The 24275-nt window shown below is 36.2% G+C and overlaps 1 protein-coding gene across 2 annotated transcripts in view; it reads right to left on the bottom strand.

The window, feature by feature from the left end:
* The window catches only part of LOC111142265 (UTP20, small subunit processome component), a 104416-nt gene that overhangs the window by 22917 nt on the left and 57224 nt on the right, over positions 1-24275 (bottom strand). The window contains exons 28-43 of one of the 2 annotated variants that reach the window (XM_022495316.1): positions 22329-22472; positions 21544-21623; positions 19632-19849; positions 18967-19111; positions 17202-17289; positions 16217-16360; positions 15771-15821; positions 15494-15646; positions 13311-13466; positions 12703-12843; positions 11683-11820; positions 8104-8243; positions 7815-7897; positions 4777-5066; positions 3575-3714; positions 3192-3348 (exon numbers count right to left, since the gene is read on the bottom strand). In XM_022495316.1, coding sequence (XP_022351024.1) covers positions 3192-3348; positions 3575-3714; positions 4777-5066; positions 7815-7897; positions 8104-8243; positions 11683-11820; positions 12703-12843; positions 13311-13466; positions 15494-15646; positions 15771-15821; positions 16217-16360; positions 17202-17289; positions 18967-19111; positions 19632-19849; positions 21544-21623; positions 22329-22472 — 2268 coding nt within the window. Of the gene's footprint in view, positions 1-3191; positions 3349-3574; positions 3715-4776; positions 5067-7814; positions 7898-8103; positions 8244-11682; positions 11821-12702; positions 12844-13310; positions 13467-15493; positions 15647-15770; positions 15822-16216; positions 16361-17201; positions 17290-18966; positions 19112-19620; positions 19850-21543; positions 21624-22328; positions 22473-24275 lie in introns of both variants that reach the window. The other variant, XM_022495317.1, reaches the window with a different exon arrangement.

The following is a 24275-nucleotide window of genomic DNA, read 5'->3' on the forward strand; positions in this document are numbered from 1 at the left end:
TCAACCCTAAGATCAAGAGTTGCATGCTATACTAACTGAGATAGCCAGGTACCCCGTAATTGGATTCTAAAGGCATAATTTCATATATATCTACTGGAGATCTTCATGTACTTTTATATACTTAAAATGTTTGCTGAGAGCTTTATACTTAAAAGTCCTTTTGTGGGGGATGAAGAACGACATTTGAAGAATACACTTTTGACAGTGTCTACACAATTAACATTAAAACTCAAACTAGTTGTTCTTCCATCCCTATTTTAGTTATTTTAACAAATCATGGAATAGACTTAAAAAACAGGTGGTTAGAGAAAAAAGGACTACTCATTTAAGTATCTCAGGTGCTCCATTAAAATGTGAATAAATCCAAAAGACAGAGATATACTGTATTTATCCTTCTATGCTCAGGCCTAACACAGCACGTCACATAAAGCAGCCATGAAATAAATGCTGGCTGAATGAAAAGAATAAAAATGAGTACTGACTAGGGCTCTGAGTCCAGGTAAAATGGAGAAAGCACACACTACTCTGTCTCTCCCACTGAAAGCAGCTGTAACACCTGGAAAAGAGACATGGAATAGCTACCAGGGAAGAACACCAGAATACAAGCACCACCAAACTTGCAGGGCATTTATCACTGTTTTCTGTTCAGTATCCCTCCGCTAGAGGCGCCTGGGTGGCTCAGTGGGTTAAGCCTCTGCCTTTAGCTCAGGTCATGATCTCAGGGTCCTGGGATCAAGCCTCGCATCAGGCTTCTCTGCTCAGCAGGGAGCCTGCTTCCCTCTCTCTCTCTGCCCGCCTCTCTGCCTACTTGTGATCTCTGTCAAATAAATTAAAAAAAAAAAAAAAAAAAAAAGTATCCCTCGCTAACATGAAGTGGATGCCAGGACGCAGGGAACTCCAGAAGCCCCATGGCTTGATGAGTACGAGCAGGAACACAGAATGCTCTAAGAGAGGACAGAAATCCCTGTTTGTTTGTTTTTTCCTTTCTTTTTTCCGTTCTTCCACACCCCAGCCCCCTACAATCCTATAGTGGTGGTGGTGGCAATGGACTAGAAATGGCAATTGGCAGGAGACACAACTCTGAGGGAGGGGACCTTCCTCTGCCTCAGTGGAAGTGCATGCTGAGAGCAGGCCAACTCTAGCTGCTCTTCTCTCTCTGTTTCACCACCGCTTGGCCCCATGGCAGAGTGGGAGCAATAAAGCCCTAGCTTTCTACCCAGAGGACTGAAGTGAATGGAAAACTAAAGTGCTAGCAAAGAACTGAAGATATAAAGAATTAAATGTAAATTTTAGAACTAAAAACCCAACAACCAAAATAAGAAATTCACTGGATGACCCAGCAGCAGGATGGAGATGAAAAAGGGAGTAAGTGAACTTGAAGACAGATCAATAAAAATTTATACCAAAAAACCAGGAAGAACTGAAAAAATAAAAAACATGAACATGGCCTCAAGAACCAATGGGACAAAAATAGAAAGTCTAACATTCATTTCATTGCAGTTCCAGGAGAGGACAGAATATAGTGCAGAAAAAGTTCATGGAGAAATAATGGCTCAAAAATAATGGCTCAAAACGTCCCAAATTTGGTTAAGAAGCTCAGCAAATCTCAAATAGGGTAAACTCAGACATATCATAATCAAAGTATTGGAAAATAAAGGCAAAGATAAAGTCTTTAAAAGCAGTCAGAGGAGAAAACGATGCATTACTTAGAGGGGGGCAATGATTTGAATAATAGGATTATTCATCAGAAAGGCCAGAAGGAAGTGATACAACATTTTTAAAGTGCTGGAAGAAAAGTATTGTCAATGATGACAGAAAACTAAGAGCACCTGCTGCCATCATACCTGCCCTACAAGACTGATGACAGAAGTTCTTTAGACTTGAAAGGAAACGATTACCAGAAAGAAACCTGGAAATTCAGAAACGAAAGAAGAGTAGCAGAAATGATAAATATCTGGGCAAACTAAAAGACTATTTTTTTTCCTCTTGAGCTCTTTAAAATATGCTTGACAATTATAAGAAATAACTCGACCACTGCTTGATGAAGTTTTTAATATATAGATAACAGACAAATGACTATAAAGTAAAAAAAGGGTAAAGGGATCCATATGGTGGTAAGATTTTTATATTCCACTTGAAGTCATAAAATACTGATTCTAAGTAGAATATTAAAAGTATGTATGTATATGGTAATTCCTAGAGCAACCATCAAAAAATTATATAAAGAGAGACTGATATTTTTAGTGTGTTAGGTTTAAAACCTATAGAACAGGAAGCTTATCTTTGAGCAAATTCAGGTACAGAAGTAAAGCTAACTACCAGGAGTCTTGACTGGGTACTTGAAAAGAACAAGCTACAGTGTTTCTCAAACTTGAGATCACTCAGGGATCTTACTGAAATGCAGATAGATCAGGTGTAGGGCTCTAAATTGTGCATTTTTTTTTAAAAGATTTTATTTATTTATTTGACAGACAGAGATCACATGTAGGCAGAGAAGCAGGCAGAGAGAGAGAGAAAAAGAAGCAGGCTCCCTGCTAAGCAGAGAGCCTGATGCGGGGCTCCATCCCAGGACCCTGGGATCATGACCTGAGCCGAAGGCACAGGCTTTAACCCACTGAGCCACCCAGGCGCCCCTAAATTGTGCATTTCTAACAAGCTCCCAGGTGTTGCTGATGGTGCTTGTCCAAGATCCACACTTGGGAGTAGCTAACCAGCCATGTCACGACTCAAAGAGCTTTGTATTCCACCTAGAGATCCTATTACTTTTATTACCTATATGGTTCAACTCTGAAACAAATGTATATGTTCTTTATTTTTATTAATTTTTAATTTATTATTATTATTATTTTTTGGTATATGTTCTTTATTATTTACATTTTTGTTAATACATTTGACATGGATTCAACAAAAGTATTTTTAAGAACTCAAAGAATACAAAACTTGGTATATCAAATGATTTGGGAAAAAAAGGTTATATAACCCAGGCCTAGAAGTGTCTATAAAAATCAAATATAGTTTTCTTAAAAAATAGATTTTTAAAATTAGAAACTTGTGAATATTCTTGATTGCTACCATAGTGGATCAACTTTACTGAAGATAGACCCAAAGCACTACCACTTACCGTGTTCAAACTGTAAATATTTGAATTTCAGTCCAACCTGAATGAATATAAGGTACATAATACAATTTACCTGATACCCACGGACAAGGGCAGTCTGCAATTCTTTTAAAATATATTGTAGGTAGTGCACACCCAGATCTTCTATGATTTTTGCTAGAGTGCTGCGTGCAATGTCTCTGATTTCCTGTGCTCTGTTCTTGAGGAGGGCACACACTTTCAACAAAATACTAGAAAATGAAAAGTTGAAAAGGACTAGTAAAAATACAGAAGCAAATAAAAATACAACCATCCTTTTGTCTCTTATTCGGTACCCAAATTTCCCAATTAAAATCTGAAATCACAGCAAATTGTGACAGTACTTCTCCTCTTCCTCACAAAAGAGATTCAAGAGTCAGGAAGAAAGAACCAATTTTTGAGTTTCATTGAACTTTTCTAATATGTCACACAATATACCTTGGCAGATTAGCTTCCATAACTTCCTGTGGAAGGGACTGCATTAGTTTAACCATGGCAAAAGCTAAAGGAACTCGAACTACTTCCTCATCATTCACAACCTTGGATTTTATGAGCTTGTGTTCTTCTTCCCTTTTAGTCTGTAAGAAAAAATTTGGGTTAAACTAAAATAGAAATAAGTGGATCAGGGACCTGCAAACATGCAACATTGCATTTGAAAAGTAAGCTCTTTTGATACATCTTATTCCATTCCATTACATTTCCACAACTACTGTCTTAAAAAACAAATTAAATTATGCAATTTGAGAATAACCATCTAAAATTTATAAAACTAGTAGGAATAAGAAAAATTTTTCTAAAGGAGTAACCAGAAAAAAGTAAAGCCATATTTTCACTGATGTAAATTAAGACTGCTATGAAATATATAAAAATCCTAAGAAATCTGTATTAATTGGGATTTTCCAGACTTTGAGTGACACTGTTGGTATATAAGAAATACAGTGCCTCAAATAAGAAGTTATATTTACAAACATACAAAGTAATCTATTTAATATTTTATACCAGGGGCTGGCAAACTTCTGTAGAGGGTCTAATAAGTAAGCATTTTTGGCTTTATGGTCTCTGCTGAAGCTACTCAATTCTGCTGCGGTAACACAAACGCTGAATTAGACACTATGTAAAACAATGAGTGTAACTGTGTTGCAATAAAACTTCATCTACAACAGGCTGCAGGCCAGATCTAGCCCATGGACCGCAGTTTGCCAATCCATGTTTTACACTGAGAAGGAAAGGCTCTGACTTATTGAGAATCCACAGCTAAATGTTATCCCTGTTAACCAGGAAGAAGATGAATTTTGAACAGCAGAAAAGTGGCCAAGATGTTGTAAAGGGAAACATATTCTAATTTTTAAAAACCTTTATTTTTTGGAAATGAGAGTCCTCTAATTAACTGCTTTGGAGATAGAAAGCGTATGTCTACCATATGAAAATCATAACAAAGAAATACCACTGCTTAGCTGCAGCAGGAGATGAACCTAAAGATGATGAGACAAATCAAGGGAGCTAAGTTGTGAAATGCTGAGGTAAAAGAAAAAAGAAAAAGCTGAAGTCAATCAATTATAGTTTAGGAGCCTCAGCCTGACAGGGCCCCACAAACACCCGGGGTTCACTCAGACATCCTGCGTCCCAAACAGAATGATTACCGTAGATGCCAGGCATTTATGTAGCCTGGGTAGGATATCCCCAGTTATGGTTCCTTGGATATTTTTAATTGTTCTCTCCAATTCTTCCTTATTCCGAGGAAGGAAAGAGATGGACCCCGAGATACACTCAGGTTCTCTAGCTGATGTCTCTTCACAATCAGGTGGATCAGGATTTTCCAATTCTTTGTTGTCGTCTGACAAACTCTTACATTTGTTTTCCTTCTCTTCCTCATCCATTTGCTCTAATTCCATGGTTTCATGCTCTGGCAACTCGATCACTTCTATTGCATCTATGTTTAGTAAACAACAAAAGTCACCTTAAATCAAGTAAGGAAACAACACAATTTGTCACATAGTCTTTCCCACCAACATCTAATAAAAATGAATCAGCACTATGGGTAGGCAAGGTAAGTGTTGAGGAAAGAGCACTAAATGAGAGGGTTATGGTTTTTTGGTGTCTTACAGTTTGGAGCCCAATGACGAATAGAGACAAGTAAACTCACAATTATGAGGGTGGGAGAGCAAGTGCAGGGTACTTTGGGAATACGCTAGGAGGCTAGGCCAGCGGGGGGGGGCGGGTCTTAACAAAAAAAAAAAAAAAAAAAAAAACTTCCAAAGTACTGTGGTTGGGGGTTTCCAAAAACAAAAACCTATACTCATGAGCATGAAAATCATAATGGCAGCCAAGAGTTCTCATGCAGAAATGTCCCTTACTATAGGGTTCAGTTATTAAAGAAAATTAGGCAGTACAGTGCTGCGAAGCAAGTCCAGGCTTGGCTCTGCTAACAAGCCATGTGACCAGAGTAGGCTTTGGATTCTTTTTTTTTTTTTTTTTTTAAAGATTTTTATTTATTTGACAGACAGATCACAAGTAGGCAGAGGCAGGCAGAGAGAGAGAGGAGGAGGAGGCAGGCTCCCTGCCGAGCAGAGAGCCCGACAAGAGGCTCGATCCCAGGACCCCGGGATTATGACCTGAGCCAAAGGCAGAGGCCTTAACCACTGAGCCACCCAGGCGCCCCAGGCTTTGGATTCTTTATCAATAAGATGGAGACGTCATCTACCTTATAAGACTACTGTGACTGTTAAATGAGATAAAGTCAACAATGCACCCAAAATATGTTTCTGACACTTCACTAACTTTCACAAATAGCAGCTATTAGTCTTTGTTTACTGGCCATACAGCTTTATACTTACCATATTCCTTTACACTTCTGAAATGTAATTTTTCATATAAAAAATAATGGGGTAACTACCAACTAAGATTCTTGTAAGATTTTTCTAAGAACAAATAAGACCATGTCTTTAAAGGCCCAGGTCATAGTAGGTGCTCAATAAATATTCCAAACATATCTAAGAAGAAAAGAGATAGTTAAGCAAATAAAGTATTTTAATTTTTAATGTTTCTGTTTATGCAAAATTACAAAATGTAGATTCCACTGCCTGAAGAAAAACTGTTAAGGGGCTTTAGTATATTAGTGGTTTAAAACACACACAGTGCCTACAAATTCAAGCCAGTCTTTGTTATTAATTAGTGTGACTCTACAGTGATTTTACTATGAATCACAGAATTAGAAAATTCTGAATAGGAAGGAATGCTGGAGTAGTGCAAACTGAGGGCCAGAATATTTCAATGTCTTTAGCAAAAACAATTAGCTTAAACTGGTCCGTTTAAGTGTTCATTCTTTTCTTTTAACAGGTTAAGGAAGTTTCTAATTAGTCCTCATCTGATATCATGAATAGAAGCTGAATTTAATCAAATATTTCCCTTGTGTCTCTTTAGACGACCACATGTTTTTTGGATGCTAATATGTTAAATTCCATTAACCAACTATAACAACTTCATGAGTTAGTGGAGGCTTCCTCGATCAATCATCTAAAATGGCAGGCATAGGTTGAAATTATTGAGTCCTTAAATATTTGTAGAACCTCCCTATAAAACAGTGTGAACATGGTATTTTCATTAGAAGATGGTTTTTAATTAACTACAGAGTCAATTTCTTTAGTGGTTAGAGATGCATCCAGATTTTCTATTTCTTCTAAAGCCAGACTATGTATTTTTGTTTTTAAGATTATTTATTTATTTGACAGAATGAGAGAGAGACAATGAGAGAGGGAACACAAGCAGGGGGAGTGGGAGAGGTAGAAGCAGGCTTCCCGCTGAGCAAGGAGCCCAATGCAGGACTCGATCCTGGAATCATAACCTGAACTGAAGGCAGATGCTTAATGACTGAGCCACCCAGGTGCCCCTGTATTTTATTTTTCTAAGAATTTGTATGTCTCATGCAAGTATTCAAATTTATAAGTACAAAGATCATAACATTATTTTACCTTTTTCATTTAACTGACCTTTTAAAATTCCCAATGTTGTTTATTATGCCTTCTATTTTCACTTTTCACTAACCAATTTTGACAGAGCTTTGCCAATTTATAATCTTTTCAAATATCTATTTTTAGCTTTGATGAACTTTTCTTATTGTATCTACTTTATATTTCATTAACTATTACTTTAATTTAAATTCTTATCTTATACTTTCTTTGGATCTGTTGCTTAATGTTCTTTCCATAATGCAGGTGGTAAAACTGGGTTTCTATATAAATAATCTACAGCTCATTTTTTTTTTTTAAAGATTTTATTTATTTATTTGTCAGAAAGAGAGAGAGAGAAAGCACACAAGCAGGCAGAGAGGCAGGCAGAGGCGGAGAGAGAGGCAGGCTCCCTGCTGAGCAAGGAGCCCGATATGGGACTTGATCCCAGGACCCTAGGATCATGACCTGAGCCGAAGGCAGCAGCTTAACCCACTGAGCCACCCAGGCGTCCCTACAGCTCATTTTTTTAATCATACAATTTAGACTGGCCTTCTCTATTCTTAAAGAAGTTTTTACACAAATACTCAAACCATCTGCTTTAAGTTCCTCCTGATTCATTCACTGGTCACTGTAGAAAAAGGTGGTAAGCTGAATTTTGCCAACTTTAATTCATCATCATCAGTTATCTAAGAATAGAACAAAAATTTAGTATGGAAATTTTAAAAACTTACTTTCATCATTCTGGATTTTTCTTACTTGTTCTTCAAGAGTTTTGTGATCAAAGTGGAATGCTTCTAACACTATTACTAGCAAACTGTTAAAAAAAGAAGGTACACAGAAATGTTTGATTCACAACATCATTTGATGATTAAAAGGAAACATGTGAAGACCTACAAATATTAGCATAACCTCATTAATACAAGCTATAAGTAAACTGAGATTAGCAAGACCACTTCAAGAAATAATACAATGCTGATATTTTAAAAACAAAACAAAAATAAGAAGTTTGACCATACATACCTGACACCCAACTTTTGATTGATCTGTCCTGTCTGTAAAACATGAATGAAATGTTTCAAGTAATATATATATGCTGACCAAGAAAGATGTCTGCAAATAGCTCCAATAACTTCTGAGGCAGCAATGGTTATATTTTCATGCTGTAAAACAAATCAAGATCAGTAACATAGAATAACATTTGCCAACAAAATACAGAGCAAATTTCATACATTAAAAAGCTTAGACAGTAGGTGATCAGTAATTATAAGGAAGGAATGCCCAAAGTATACTCCATTTTCCCCCTAGCTCTAAGAAAAGGCACTATCAATTAAAGGAATGACACTGTACTTTAAAGGTTATTAATACACTTTTGGGCTTTTTCCCACTCAGACCTCTCTGATGGGTTCAAGTCTACAAACAGTAAATGAAGTAAATTCATGTGTAAAAGTTGACAAACACTAAAGTTAACTTTAATGCACAGCTCAACTTTCAACAGTAAACTGCACTGGAGACATCTCTTTCATGCCATCATAGAGTACAAGGACTGGAATTACCCTCCTATCTTAAACTAGAAAAGTAGACAAAAATATATGAAATAGCAGTTTTCAGACTCTGGACATCAAACAATACAGTTCAGTCTTCCCTGACAGAAAGGTAACAAATGAAGCATGTCTTATAATTGCCCTAATTCACAGTGTCGCAGCACAAGAGGAGAAACTCAAAAAGGCTCAGTGGTCTCCCTAATGTAAGGAGACAGAGTTGAGGCTGTGGCAGCTAGAGTCCACAGGGCAGAGCACCAGAGAAGAGAGAGCTACACAGAGAGGCAAGTTGCACAGGCATACCAAGAAGCAGAAAAATACCTCTCACAAGAAGAAAAATCAACCAATTGAAATAGACCCCAAATGACACATATGATAGACAAATAGTAGACAAAGGCAGTAAGACATATGATAAAATTACATTCCATAAGATCAAGAAGGGAGAGGAAAGCAAGAACATGTTAAAGAGAAAGAGGTAAGGTATAAAAAAGGCCCAAACTGAATGTCTAGAAATGGAAAAGACAGTTCTGGGAGCGAAGACTAGATGGGATTAAAAGCAGATTAGACTTGGAAGAAGAAAAGATTAGTCAACCTGAAGACACAGTGATACAAAAGTAAAACAAAATGAAACCCAGAAAAAAAAGTAATGGGAAAAAAAAAAAAAAAGAAAAGAAAAGAGCCTCAGTGTGTTTGGAACAACTTTGAGTGGCCTAATATACAGTGGGGTCTCCAAAAGCAAGAAGGGGACCCAAAGTATTCTTGAAAAAATAATGGCCAAAAATTTACAAATTTGAAGAACACTACAACTCAGTAGCTCCAAGAAGCTCAATAAAGCCCAAGCACAAGAAACATGAAGAAAACTACACTAAGGCACATTGTAATCAAATGGCTTAAAACCAGTGATAAAGAGAAAAATTTCAAGGCAGGCCGAAAAAAAAAGATACATTACACTCAGAAGAATAAAGATAGGAAAGACTTTTTGTTGGAAGTGATATAAACCAGAAGACAGTAGAGCAATTCTCTTTAAAGAACAGAAAGAAAAAAAAAACTGTCAATCTAGAATTCCATACCTAGAAACATTACCTATAAAAGCAAAAATGAGAAAAGACAAATACGAACTGAAAGACCTCATCATTAGTAGACCCGTGCCACAAAAAAAAATCTGAAGGAGGGTTTCCTGTCAGGAGTAAAATGAAACAGGAATATGTCTGGATCTACCCAAAGGAATGACTGGAAAATTGTAATTAACTGGAAGTGACCAGAAATCACAAATATGTAAGCAAATACAAAAGATCTTTCCTTATTTTGAAAGATCTCTCTAAAAGATAACTGGCTATTTTTTAAAAAGATTTTCTTTATTTGAGAGAAAGAGAGAGAGAAAACGAGCAGGGAGAGGGGCAGAGAGAGAAGCAGGCTCCCCACTAAGCAAGGAGGGAGATGTAGGACTCAATCCCAGGACCCTGAGATCATGACCTGAGCTGAGGGCAGACACTTAAGTGACTGAGCCACCCAGGCACCCCAATAATTGACTGTTTAAACCAAAAATAACGATAGATAGTGTCGTTTAAAACTGATGTAAAGCCAAAACCTATATAAAAATAGCTATATGATAACTAGTAAGTCAACAGAGATAAAATAAAATCATTAAAAAAAATCCAATTAATCCCACACAACGAAAGAATAAAGAGGGACAAATGGAAAATAAGTAAAAACATCAACAATTTAAACCTAACCACATTAATACTGATATTAAATGTAAATGGCCTAAAACCAATGAAAAGGCAGAGGTCGATTTGACAAAACTGCCAAGACTCAGTTATATGCTATCTAGCAGAAACCAACAGTAAATAAAAAAGTCACAAATATGTTAAAAATAAAACACGAAAAGGGTATACCATGTTAACATCAACCAAAACTAAATGTAATTTATTTTTTTCCATCTACACCTCTTTCCTATTTTACTGCCATCAAAGTTTAAGTTGGCTGGGCTTATTAACTCTTTAAACTGGAATTTTGGGGAGTATTCTTTCATTTACTTAGGTAATTCTTTTTATAAAAATTTTTTTAATTTACTTATTATTTTTTTAAGACTTTATTTTTTATTTATTTGACAGAGAGATCACCAGTAGGCAGAGAGGCAGGCAGAGAGAAAGAAAGAGAGGGAAGCAGGCTCCCTGCCAAGCAGAGAGCCTGATGTCGGGCTTGATTCCCGGACCCTGAGATCATGGCCTGAACCGAAGGCAGAGGCTTAACCCACTGAGCCATCCAGGTGCCCCTACTTAGGTAATTCTTTAAAAATTTTTGAAACAACAGGGGAAACCTAACTTTGCACACTACCATGTGGTCAACACAGTATAAATTCAAGTCACAACTCCTGATATCACCTCAATTAGACCTGAATTTTCGGGTGCTGTCTTTCATCAATCTAAACAGTAAATATTAAGGCCTTACAATGTGCACGACACTGTTTTTGGCACTATGTAGTATAATAATGAAGATAGTCCTAAGTTCAAATACAGATTCTCATTCTGTATGTCTTTGAGAAAGTTAAATACCTCACTTATTCCCAGTTTACTTTCCTGTAAAATAGTGACAACAGCACCTATAGGGTTAAGCTATGATGAGGATGAAGTAAGATTATGTTAAGTACTTAGAATAGTTCCTGTATCTGGTATAGTGCTAAAGAAAAGGTAGTTATTGTTTAACTTCCTTTCTTATGAGCCATTTGGGAAAACAATGATCTTGCTAATTAATTATCAGAATTAAGTCCTATAATACAAAAATAAAAGTATGCTATGTTAGTAATGTGATCATTTATTTCTAAGAGGGGAACTATTTTGTGGTTGGCCTCTTTGGGCTAATAATAGTGAAAATAAAAATTAAAACTACCATTTATAGAGCATTTACTATGTGCCAAGTACCATTCTCAGGGCTTCAGAACTATTTTAAGCCTCTACTTGTGTTGACATCAATATGAATGTCACCAACCCCATATGCACTTTGGAAAACTGTGTCATGGTATTGGTAGATGTTTAATGGTTTCCCTGATCTAATGTCCTACCTTGAGCATTTTCTCATCAAAAATTGGAGTCATGGCATAAGGCATGATATAATTCTGCAGAGATTTAGAAGACAGAACAATTTTGCCTTCCATTAGTTGTTTTGCCAGTTTCTTCAAGGCTCTTGCTCGTCTGTGGATCTGAGTTAGATAAAATAAGAATTAGTTATTGAATACACTCACCTACAACCAGCTCCATTTCAGTATCATGTTACTTTTCCATGAAAAGATTAAAGGAGTGAAATACAGTCCATGTGTTACATGAACAAACACCTGTGCCTTGATTTGCTTCCAGAGATATAATCCATAGCATTTGTTTAACAAAGGATCCTAAAGCATTTATATACTTAGGAAATGGCAAAGAAATGTGACACTATTATTGTGGTTTATGATACCATGAAAGAAAACAGACCTGAGGAAAATTGATCATTTCCTATGCTAATCTGACTGACAATCATGAAGACCAAGGAATGAGAGGCTCAAAACTTTTTGGAAAAGTAAAATATATCTTTTTAAATCAGATAGAACAGTTTGAAATGCTTATTTTTTTAAAGAAATATTTTATTTATTTATTTGACAGACAGAGATCACAAGTAGGTGGAGAGGCAGCCAGAGAGAAGGAAGCAGGCTCCCTGCTGAGCAGAGAGCCTGATGCGGGGCTCGATCCCAGAACCCCAGGATCATGACCTGAGCTGAAGGCAGAGGCTTTATTATTATTATTTTTTAAAGATTTTATTTACTTATTTATTTGAAAGACAGAGATCACAAGTAGGCAGAGAGGCAGGCAGAGAGAGAGGAGGAAGCAGGTTCCCTGCTGAGCAAAGAGCCCGATGCGATGATGCAATGCGGGGCTTAATCCCAGGACCCTGGGATCATGACCTGAGCCAAAGGCAGAGGCTTTAACCCATTGAGCCACCCAGGTGCCCCGAGGCAGAGGCTTTAACCCACTGAGCCACCCAGGCGCCCCTGAGATGCTTATTTTATAGGCAGGAAAAAAGAACTCAACACGGAAGTGTCTTCTACCTGAATGTGCTTCATATTCTCAAAGAAGTCCATTTCTGGATCATGGCAATCAGTGAGCTGTACCAAGTCTTTAAATTCTGGTTGATCTGGAAAGGTTTGAATTAAACAGGAAAGCACTGTGGTATAATCCTGTTGTATATTCTGCAAATGCCAAATTGAAAAAAACAAAATTTTTTTTAAAAGAATTTAGTGGGTATTAAGGAGGGCACGCATTGCATGGAGCACTGGGGTATGGTGCATAAATAATGAATTTTTGGAACTGGAAAAAAATAAAATTAAATTTAAAAAAGAAATTAAAAAAATAAAAATAAAAGAATTTGCTTTCTAGATAATATAAAGAAACACAGGAAAAAACCACTATAATGTTTACAATTTTCTTTTAACATAAAACATTCCCACTGTAAACTCAAACTATAAGATCAGAAGTGATCACTCTCCTTTATATTCCCACTCTTCTTTTAAGAGTTTTGTATTTATGCAATTAAGTATTTTAATTAAATGTACTAAGCTGTTTTTAACAATAACTTAAGTAGGGAAAAATAAAAGCAAAAACAAAATCCATAACAGTAGTACATAAAAGACAAAGATATAATTGCAAGCCCCAATACCTCTGTCTGGCTCTTCAATCCTTTCCTCAACCTCTCCAGGAGTGAACGATGAATGATTTCCCTATATTCTTTCTCCGTGACATTTAAGGCAGCTAGCTTTTTGATGATACTCATCAGGCACATGCTGGCATTATCACTTAAAGACATGTCTCCTAACTCGAAACAAGAAAAACAAAACAAAATTATTCTGTGTAATAACTATAACATGGAATATTATTTCCCAATGAACAGTTTACAAAATGTTGATACTCCTCTATGTAAAGATCCCTCCTAAAAAATGTTCCCCAAGTACATCACATCTAAGGAAGAACTAAATGTAGGGCTGTGAGGAATATGCATGCATACCTCAGAGATATTGTGACTTTGGTTCCAGACCACCAGAGAAAAGTGAAAATCATAATAAAGTGAGTGAAATGAACAAATGAATTTTTTGGGTTCCCAGTGCACATAAAAGTTATGTTTACACTATACTATAATTTATTAAGTGTGTAATAGCATTATATCTAAAAAAACAAGGTACATGCCTTAAATAAAAAATACTTACCATGATCTGTTATTTCAGTGCATCATAATCACTGATCACAGATCATCGTGATAAATATAATCATAATGAAAAAATGAAATACTGTGAGAATCATCAAGATATGACACAGAGATATAAAATAAACAAATGCTGTTGGAAAATGGCGCTGATAGGACTTGTTCAAAGCAGGGGTGTCACAAACCTTCAATTTGTTAAAAAAAAAAAAAAAAAAGCCAAAACCAAAAAACAGAGTATCTATAAAGCATGATAAAATGAGGTAGTCCTGTAGTAAATAACTGAAAAATCATGCTTACTGAAAAGTCACACTCTGATTTGGAAAATATGATGCAACAGACTTTTTGATTAGTTTTATTTCTCAAAGCAAACAGAATAAAAGATTCACTAAAGCTTGTTTTCAATATTCAGTATCATGTGATAACTGAAAACAACTGAGTTGGCTGGTATAATTTTGGTTAGTTGTGCTCCAATTCCCAGTTTGAGCAATGTAGGTAGTGAATGTGGAGAAAGTATTGCCAACTCAGCGAAGCAGCCAGTGATTTGGAATTCTTTATGCTAGAATTTGATATGAAATATGAAGAATTAGCCCCAAATGGGGAGATTACTTTTTCATATATTACATAATCATTAATACCAGATGAATCATTATAAAATGCCACAAAGAGATTACTGATGACATTACATGGTTAACTATAAATCAAAGGTTTCATTTCCCCCAGTTTTGGGTTTTAATTCAGTCCAGCAACATGGTACTTAAAATAGTCTGAACCCTTTATATTTCTGAATCAATAAAAGAGGGCAAACTGTCAAATAATACAGTGACAAAACTTCCAAACACTGAGATATAATTGAAATACTATACAATTCATGCTTTTAAAGTGTACAATTCAATGTTTTTTGGATATTCACAAGGTTGTACAGCCATTACCACTATCTAACTTCAGAACATTTTCATCCCCCCCCACCAAAATAAACCCTGTGCCAATCAGAAGTCCTCCCTCACCATTTCCATTTCTCCCTCCCTGGCAGCCCGTGGTAACCACGGATTTACTTTCTGTCTCTACGAATTTCCCCTATTCTAGCACATGGCTTTGTATTTTTTAAAGTGCTTCCACATATTATTTTATTCAAAATATTTGTCTTTTAGATCATGAGAATAACAATATGGTCTTCACCAAACAAAACAGTCTGCAGCTACAAGAAATTTTACACAAAAATCTGTGTCTTGCTCACAACACAAATTAAGAAATCAGGCCATGCAATTATCATATGATCTCTCTGATATGAAGAATCTGAGAGGCAGAATAGGGGACCATGGTGGGGGGTAGGGGGAGAAAAATGAAACAAGATGGGATCAGGAGGGAGACAAGCCATAAGAGACTCTTAATCTCATGAAACAAACTGAAGGTTGCTTGGGGGTGGGGGTAGGGATAGGGTGGTTGGGTTATGAACATTGGGGAGGGTATGTGCTATGGTGAGTCCTGTGAAGCGTGTAAGCCTGATGATTCACGACCTGTACCCCTAGGGCAAATAATACATTATATGTTAATAAAAAAAAGAAAGAAAGAAAGAAATCAGGTCATGTAGTTGTATTATCAAAACAATGAAAAACAATTCATAAATTTCTGCTATAAAAACCTACCTCCATATTATAGAAACAATTATGCATAACTGGAATTAAGTAGTTAACATCCACAGTTTGCATCTCTTTAATGTAAGAAGTGATAGTCTGGAATGTTGCAAAGCGAACATCAAAGTTGATATCATCAAGATGTCTTTGATCAAAGGCATTAAGCTACAAGAAATGAAAACATTGAAACACTGTGAAACACTGAAAACGTAGATGAAGGTATACAAATCTTAAATAAACAAAAATGACAATACTTTTGAAGCATAAGAAAAATATAAGACTTTCTTACCTTGACAACATCAGTAATATATTTTAATCCACTCTCAAAATCAGAAAGAGTCTAAAAGGAATGAAAATAGTATATTATTATTGAATAAAACCTTAATTTTTTTTTTAAAGATTTTATTTATTTATTTGATGGAGAGAGATCACAAGTAGGCACAGAGGCAGGCAGAGAGAGGGAGAAGCAGGCTACCTGCTGAGCAGAGCGCCCAATGCAGGTCTTGATCCCAGGACCCTGAGATCATGACCTGAGCCGAAGGCAGAGGCTTAACCCACTGAGCCACCCAGGCGTCCCAAATCTTAACTTTTCTGTCCTCCTCCCTTCAATTCCCTCTTTCCACTCAAATTTATATGAAACATCATGTTGACACCAAGGAAGCTGTCAATATGTGTTACATGTCACAGTGATCTTTTTAAAAAGGGGTGGTTTGGGATAAAATGAGCACTACAGACCTGGAAAACTGTACAAAGCAATTGTCTTGACAACTTATTCTTAATAACCGAGAAGAGCTTTGCTAGAGGCTTGAGGAAGTTTGTAGGCTCCAGACAATGTTTCAACAGGTTTTGTACTGTCACCAAAATATCAACCTCTGTATCCTTAGGGAGGAACATTAAGAGAAATCACATTTCAGTAATTCAGAAAACTGGTCAACTTGGCTTTAATATTATAGCACAGAAAATAAATAACTTTCAATAAGCACAAGTAGTAATCAGAAAAGTTATTTCATAGGGCTTTGAAAGTTCTTAGCATTTTAATTTCACATAAAATCCACAATAATGTCCATTAACAGTTTCTTCCTTTAATTCTAACAGAAAATACACATGGTTTTGGAACATAATTTCTTCTATGTCCAGTCCAAAAAGGGCCAAGAAAAATGAGGTTATTGAAGAAAAATACTCACTTCTGGTTCTCTACAGATCTGTGGTCTTCTATACTGAATTACTGTATAGTAAGAGATGTTCAGTGTAGCTACTAAAGCCTCACTGAGTTTGAGCCATTTGATTTGACTTGAGATTAAACTAAAAGTTGGAAAATCATTTTAGAAACTCCTAGCTGCATGTAATATTAATATAGTCTGACTTTTCATTAGCAGTTCTGCAACTGTGCTGCATACTTAAGATTATATGATGCGCTTCTTGGGTTCCAGATTTGTTATTGATCAAAGTGAGAGGGAAAAAAAAAAAGTGAGGAAAAAAAAATGGATTAGAAGCTAAAGAAAGAAAAATGAAGGATTGATGATGGTGCTTCCAGCCTCTTGTTCCCCCCTTTCCTACCTCTTTCCCAATGTGTCTCCTCTATTTTTAATTTTATATTTCTGTATAAAAGCTTTTTGCAAATACATCACAGAATCTAACCAATGAAAATTATTGCTCATGGATGAACCTTAATCCTAAAGTACTACTTTAATGACAAAGCCAATGTCCTATGAATTTTTACCTGAGGAATATTGCCACGGTGGAGGAAAGGAAGAAGAAGTGTGATGAGCAGAGAACTTTGTTCTTTGTCTCTCATGAACTTGCTGATCCTAGAGAAGGTGAAAAACTGATATGTAAGATACACAAGTTAAGAGTATTTCTCTAAGAAGTTAAACGTTTTGTAGAAAACAGGTGACAGACACAGGTGGCTTTTATGTGTTCATGTAGGAAAAGTTTAACTGACTTACATGCAGTGTCCACTTTTATTTCTCTCCAACTTCAGGCTCATGGCTACTAATCTATTTCTCTTGCAACATCTGATTTTGTAGGTGAGTTAGAGTAAACTCCGATGCTATAATCTGAATATTAGCAATTTCTTTTTTAAAATTATTTTTGTTATTACTATTTTTTGACAATTAGTAATTTCTCACTTTACAAAGAAAATAACATTTTAAGTGCCAAGACTTGTTTAAGGCTTTACATGCGGTATTCAATTTAACTCCCACGTTAGCCTTCCATATAGAAATGTTTAGCCCCATCTTGCCCAAAGAAAACTGAGACTCAGATAAGCTGATGTCACATCTAAGAAGTGGCAGAGCAGGCCTTTCAAACCCAGTCTTTATGGTGCCTAATCTCTCACCTTCTTTTCATTACCAAAGCCTGTGATAAAATTTACTGAGTGTATTTTGTGCGGTTTCCCATTCTGTATAACTTAGAAATACAACAGTATGAATAAAACACTTCAAAGCAATTCCTGAAAGATTCTAATATATCATATTTTGTTGTTGTTGAGGTAACAGAAAAAAAAACTTTGAACAGTTGAGTCCTGTAACAATTCAGAGTTTTTTATTTATTTATTTATTTTTTTAAAGATTTTTTTATTTATTTATTTGACAGACGGAGATCACAAGTAGGCAGAGAGGCAGGCAGAGAGAGAGGAGGAAGCAGGCTCCCTGCTGAGCAGAGAGCCCGATGCGGGGCTCGATCCCAGGACCCTGGGATCATGACCTGAGCTGAAGGCAGAGGCTTTAACCCACTGAGCCACCCAGGCGCCCCACAATTCAGAGTTTAAAATGCAAACATTTTTTGTACTCTGGTTTAACAACCCTGCTACAGAAAACACAATTTTATATTACTAGGTCTATTGTCAAAGAGAATCTTTAAAAATCCTTGCAAGATCTTGAACCTTAAAAAACAAACAGAACAACCACAACATACTCTTTTAAATGAATTATTTTTATCAATTAAACTAAAAAAAAAATATGAAAAGTATGTGATCTCATATAACTCAAAATTCTAACTGAACAAAATATACAAAGCTATTAGCCTACTTTAGAATTTTGAAGATTATTCTCTCATAATAAAATGAAGATAGATGCTATAAAAGTTTTCTAATGAATATACTGGCAGAGAAAAAGAATTCTATGTTATCTTAAAAATGGAGGGCATTTAAAAATACTTAAAACCTTTTCAGCTTATTACCACATTAAAATAATTGAAACACTGGGTAAAAATTAGCAAAAATTAAAACCATGGATAGTAATGTTATCTTTTTTTTTTTTTTTTAAAGATTTTATTTATTTATTTGACAGAGAGAGATCACAAGCAGGCAGAGAGGCAGGCAGAGAGAGAGGAGGAAGCAGGCTCCCTGCTGAGCAGAGAGCCCGATGCAGGGCTCGATCCCAGGACTCTGAGATCATGACCTGAGCCGAAGGCAGCGGCTTAACCCACTGAGCCACCCAGGCGCCCCAGTAATGTTATCTTTTAAGGACCAATATATCACTTACTTTGACAGAATGCCAAGTTCCTTACTGACTTGTGCCCTATTCTTCTTCTTTTTCACCTTTTCTGCACTTATTGTGGTTTTGCTAAGATACTGAAGAATTGCAGGTACATGAGGTAGAATTAATCGTCCTCCCATCGTGATAGACTCTGAAAAAAAAGTAATAAATGTTTTGATTTTAATGAACTATTAAAGGATAATCGTATACTATCTTCATAATGATAGACAAGGAGAGCACTCAATTTTCATAAAAATATAATAAATTTTAACTGTAAAGATTAAATAACTTTTTTCTTAGTCATAATAGCAGTATTATTAGCTAAATTATAAATTTATATATGAGACCCCTGAGGCTTTATGTAAGCCATTTTTGGTATTTAGTAAAAGAACTGTTAGGATAATTTGACAAGAAGAATTCAGAGATATGACAGTGGAAGTCACTAAATTTCTTGATGGATAGTTGAGCTTTCTGGAGCATAAATAATCTGAATTTCTACCACTACACAGAAAATTCAGTTTATATGAATTGGTATTAATTCCTACAGAAAAGAAATTCTTTTAATAATAAAAGTAATTAAAAGAATCAAATTGTGTTGATATTTTCCATTCTGAGGGCACAAATGCTACTTCAGAAATCTAAGAATCATTTACTTTGTACAGCACACATACCATCTGCACTTTCCATGTACACACATTCAGTTACTGGCAAGCTCAAAAGTGTTTCTGTGGGTTCAAAATCTGGAAGGTTAAGAAGGTCATCAGCTATATCCATCACAATAGAGGCTGTGGCTTCTGAGAGATTCTTTGCTGAGAGAATTGCAAAAACGTTGGTCAGGATATCACACTCTGGGTACCCAGGTTTCTGTTTAGCCAGGAAAGGGAAATATCTGCAAGGAAAAACACTGAAGTTGTCATCTTATTTCTCAATATATTTTTTTCTGAAAACAAGTTCAATAAGAATTTCCATATTGAGTTTAAATATATATGTGTACCAACATCAAAAGGGAAATTACTTTAAAATCTAAAATTTGATGGATAATTCCAGGCACCTCACAAAGATTGTTATTTAGGCACTTTATGTATATCTCTCATTTAATCCTCGTAACATCTCTATAATTTGGTAACCTTGTCCCCACGTTACAGATAAAAAAACTGAGACCTGTCTAAAGCCACTGAGGTAGTTAAGTTGTAAAGCTGAGATGTGAACATGGTATGAGCCTTTTCTAAAAGAAATGTACTGAAGACAGGCTATTTTTCAACTATAAACCTTCTAGAATGTGAATGTTTGTACCCTCACATAAAAACCAATGCTGTACAACATGGGAATCAGGAGTATAGACCAAAGAAACATTTACTGTGTCAGGATATGCAATATTCAGAGATCAGCATCATTTTTGGGAGAGGTGGTGAATCTATCCCCAAGTATGAAAGATGAAAGACACACACAAATGACAGGAGCATCCTACCCAGAGGAAACACACCAACAAGGATAGAGTGCACAAAGGTTTTCCAGCCAGTGGCAAACCAGCAACTGTTCTACTTCAGGGATGTAGTCCTCTAACGATCAGCAGGAAGGTAAAACCAAAACAATTCAGATAGTTTTACCACTTTATCATCATTGGAAAAAGAGCTCAAGCACTTTTAACATACTTAGTGCTAACAAACTGAGGAAAAGTTGGAAGTACGTCCCTAACAATAACAGTACTTCTGATTTTTAAGTTTTTTTTTTAAATATTTTATTTATTTATTTGAGAGGCAGAGAGAGACAATGAAAGAGAGAGAGCATGAGAGAAGAGAAGTCAGCGGGAGAAGCAGACTTCCCGCTGAGCAGGGAGCCTGATGTGGGACTCGATCCCGGGACTCCAGGATCATGACCCGAGCCGAAGGCAATCGCTCAACCAACTGAGCCACCCAGGCGCCCCCTGATTTTTAAGTTTTAATGAAACTGTAAAACTAGCAAAAATGCGTAAGTTTTACTAAAATATGTATAAGTTTAATTTACATTGCAAAATGTTATTTTACCTTTTTTTTTCTTTTAAGATTTTATTTTTATATTTGACAGAGAGAGATCACAAGTAGACAGAGAGAGAGAGGGAAGCAGACTCCCTGCTGAGCAGAGAGCCCGATATGGGACTCAATCCCAGGACCCTGAGATCATGACCTGAGCCCAAGGCAGAGCCTTATTAACCCACTGAGCCACCCAGGTGCCCCCTATTTTTCCCTTTTTCAAAAATAATAAATGAACACTCCAAAGATATATCATAAAATTACCTCTTCCCTGTTCTGGGGTACCCAAACCTCCACATGCTATAGTAACATTACCAGTTTCTCACGTATCCTTCTAGGCATTTTCTACTTCATTTTATATTTATACACATGCACAGGTTTTTTCTTGGGTTACACTGTTCAGCAGCTTGTGTTTTTCTTTAAACCTGTGTATTCTGAAATTCAGCTACCTTATTCTCTTTAACTGCACCTATAGTATTTCACCATAAATCATATTATTAGTAACCTTGACTCATTTTGACTAGAATGGTCTAAAACACTGTCCTTTTTAAAGGTGGGAGAAAAATGGTCATACCTTGTGTTTCTGCTCCAGACACTAATTAGTTTCAGCAGAGGAGTAGGAGAATACTGACTCTCAGATCCAAGCCTTCTGATCTAGGGACACAAAATAAAAACAGAATACAAAATAAAAACACATACAGAATTGTCGGAAAAAAACAACTAAAAAGCAGAGCAAGTACAGAAATCCAAGAGGATAAACAGCCAAGGGACAGAGATTAACATTTAAAGGACAGACTGAAGAAAAAAATAAAGGAATCCAAAATAATGGTTACAGGGGAGAAATGGCAAAGATGGAGCAAGAAGCGCTAGACCCTTAGAAGGAATGAGGTACTTTAGGTTTCAACTGGTTAGAAACGACAGAGCTCAAGCAGCTAGAATTCCTAAAATCAAGTCTCCTCCACAGTCTTTTTAGCTATAGTTAAATAACAGGAGTCATCACAAAATGGTTACAAACAAGGTAACAAGGATATCTGCGTATTTTCCCTTATGCTTGTCAAAAATCCAGAGACACATCACTGAGGTCCTGTAACAGTTATATTCCATTTGCTTAAGAGACACAACCATATTCAAATTAACCTTAACTATAAATGTCGTGGTATTAAAGAAACCAGCTCTTGAGCTTTAGGTGATAGCGGAGGCAAAGCAAAGTGTTCTAAAATGTTCAGAAACAAAGGAAGACTCGATGTAAAAGAAAAGGCCAGGATAGGCATTCATGTCTGGGTATAGACTGTACTAGTTAAAGTCATACCAAAGGAAGAAGCAGAAGGTATCCGGGAAGAGGGTAGTAATAAAGTTTACCTGGGGCCAAACTGCACCATGAAATACAGCATCAATTTCTTCTGTTCTGAATTGGTAAGACTCCCAGTCCAGAAAGATGTCAGTTACCATTTTGATTCCAAGACGTCTTAAATTTTTCAGTGGGTTAATAAACCTGAGCTGTATCTGTAAAACAAAATCTTCTCTTAAAAAAACATGTTTCATTTTTATCCTTGATTCCTCAAGGAGGCACTGTTGCTCAGATGGCTAAGAATCAAGATGGACATCCTGTTAAGTCTATTGACTGTGGCTCTAATCTACATGGAAATTCAACTCATCATATCATACTGCTTTTCTCATTGAACAAAATAGGAAAGCAGAGACTTAAAAAATCAAATGGTGAGATGTGCTCCATTACCATTGCCCAGTAAAATCACATTAAAGTGTCCTTTGCAGGGGAAAAAAAATCACAAGTGGAACAGCTGTTCGGTGTCCTACATTGTTGTATTTCTTCAGCTAAGTAATTGTCTTAAATAAAATCCTGATTTCTTCCTATGAACAGAACATTCTAAATAAAAAAAACCTTTCTTTTTCTTTTTTCTTCTTTTTTGTCATCACAATGCCTTAGATTAGGGGGAAAAATTAAACCTTTCTTTTTTTTAAAATATTTTTTATTTTCTTGTAAACATATAATGTATTATTAGCCCCAGGGGTACAGGTCTGTGAATCGCCAGGTTTACACACTTCACAGCACTCACCATAGCACATACCTTCCCCAATGTCCATAACCCCACCACCTTCTCCCTACCCTCCCTCCCCCCGGCAATAAACCTTTATTTCAAATGAAGTGACTTTTTCATTTTCATAACTTGTATTATTTTTTACTTTTTCTAAAACTAGGAGTTTTCAATCATTCTTGTTAACATTAGTCTAGGAGACTAGTTAAAGAATTTATGGTCTCTCTATATAGCGGAATGCTTCATATAGTATAAGAGAATGAGGCGACTGAATCAAGGTATGGGAAGATCTCAAAATATATAGTTCAAAGAAAAATGCAATTTGGAAAAAAATCAAAAATTGTCTGTTTAGAGGCACAGAGGCTGGAGTGGGTGGATGCCTGAGTTAACGGCAAACCTCTTCCATAACAGACTCTGCTACTTCTACTGGTATCTCCTTCCCTACCGGTTACAAAATCACAAATATGTGGCCAGTTTGTTCAGGCTCAGAGCAGAATAAGTTATTGAGCCCCCACCATTAAGTACAATGGCATGACAGCCAAAGGTCTGACCTCAGCTTAAAAATATCACTGAAGGGGGTACCTGGGTGGCTCAGTGGTTTAAGCCTCTGCCTTTGGCTCAGGTCATGATCTCAGGGTCGTGGGATCGAGCCCCACATCAGGCTCATCAGGCTCTCTGCTCGGTGGGGAGCCTGCTTCCCCCTCTCTCTCTCTCTCTCTGCCTGCCTCTCTGCCTGCTTGTGATCTCTGTCTGTCAAATACATAAATAAAATTAAAAAAAAAAATCACTGAAGGAAAATGTATTAAATAGTGTGCCAGATTGGAAATGCCAAAGATATCCAATGGGGGGGGATTATAAATTTGAAAAGGGAAAAGCTTCAGGGAAGAGGCAGAATTTCTAGTGGATCTTAAAGGAATGTTGTAAAAACCAAACAAATGGGGTAAGGCGCAACCACTAAATGTTTTTCCATTTGATTAATATACTGTGGTCTCTGGATATATAAGTGGCCAACTTATTTTTACATGTGACCTTAGTGACCTACATCAAAATCTAAAAACCACCCTGAAATTTATGAAGACAATACAATACTCTAAATAATGACTATCAAGTTTTATGGCCACAACATCATGAAGAAAATTGTAGACTTTAGTTCCTAGAGGAACAGTCTATATGACTGAATTTCATGTACATTTAAGTTACTCCGTTGTTTAAATGTTCCAAAATAATAAAATCAAACTAAAATAACCCTCAT

The sequence above is a fragment of the Enhydra lutris genome, unplaced genomic scaffold (genome assembly GCF_002288905.1).
Source record: "Enhydra lutris kenyoni isolate GAN:26980312 unplaced genomic scaffold, ASM228890v2 scaffoldscaffold7, whole genome shotgun sequence".
NCBI classification, from domain to species: Eukaryota; Metazoa; Chordata; class Mammalia; order Carnivora; family Mustelidae; genus Enhydra; species Enhydra lutris.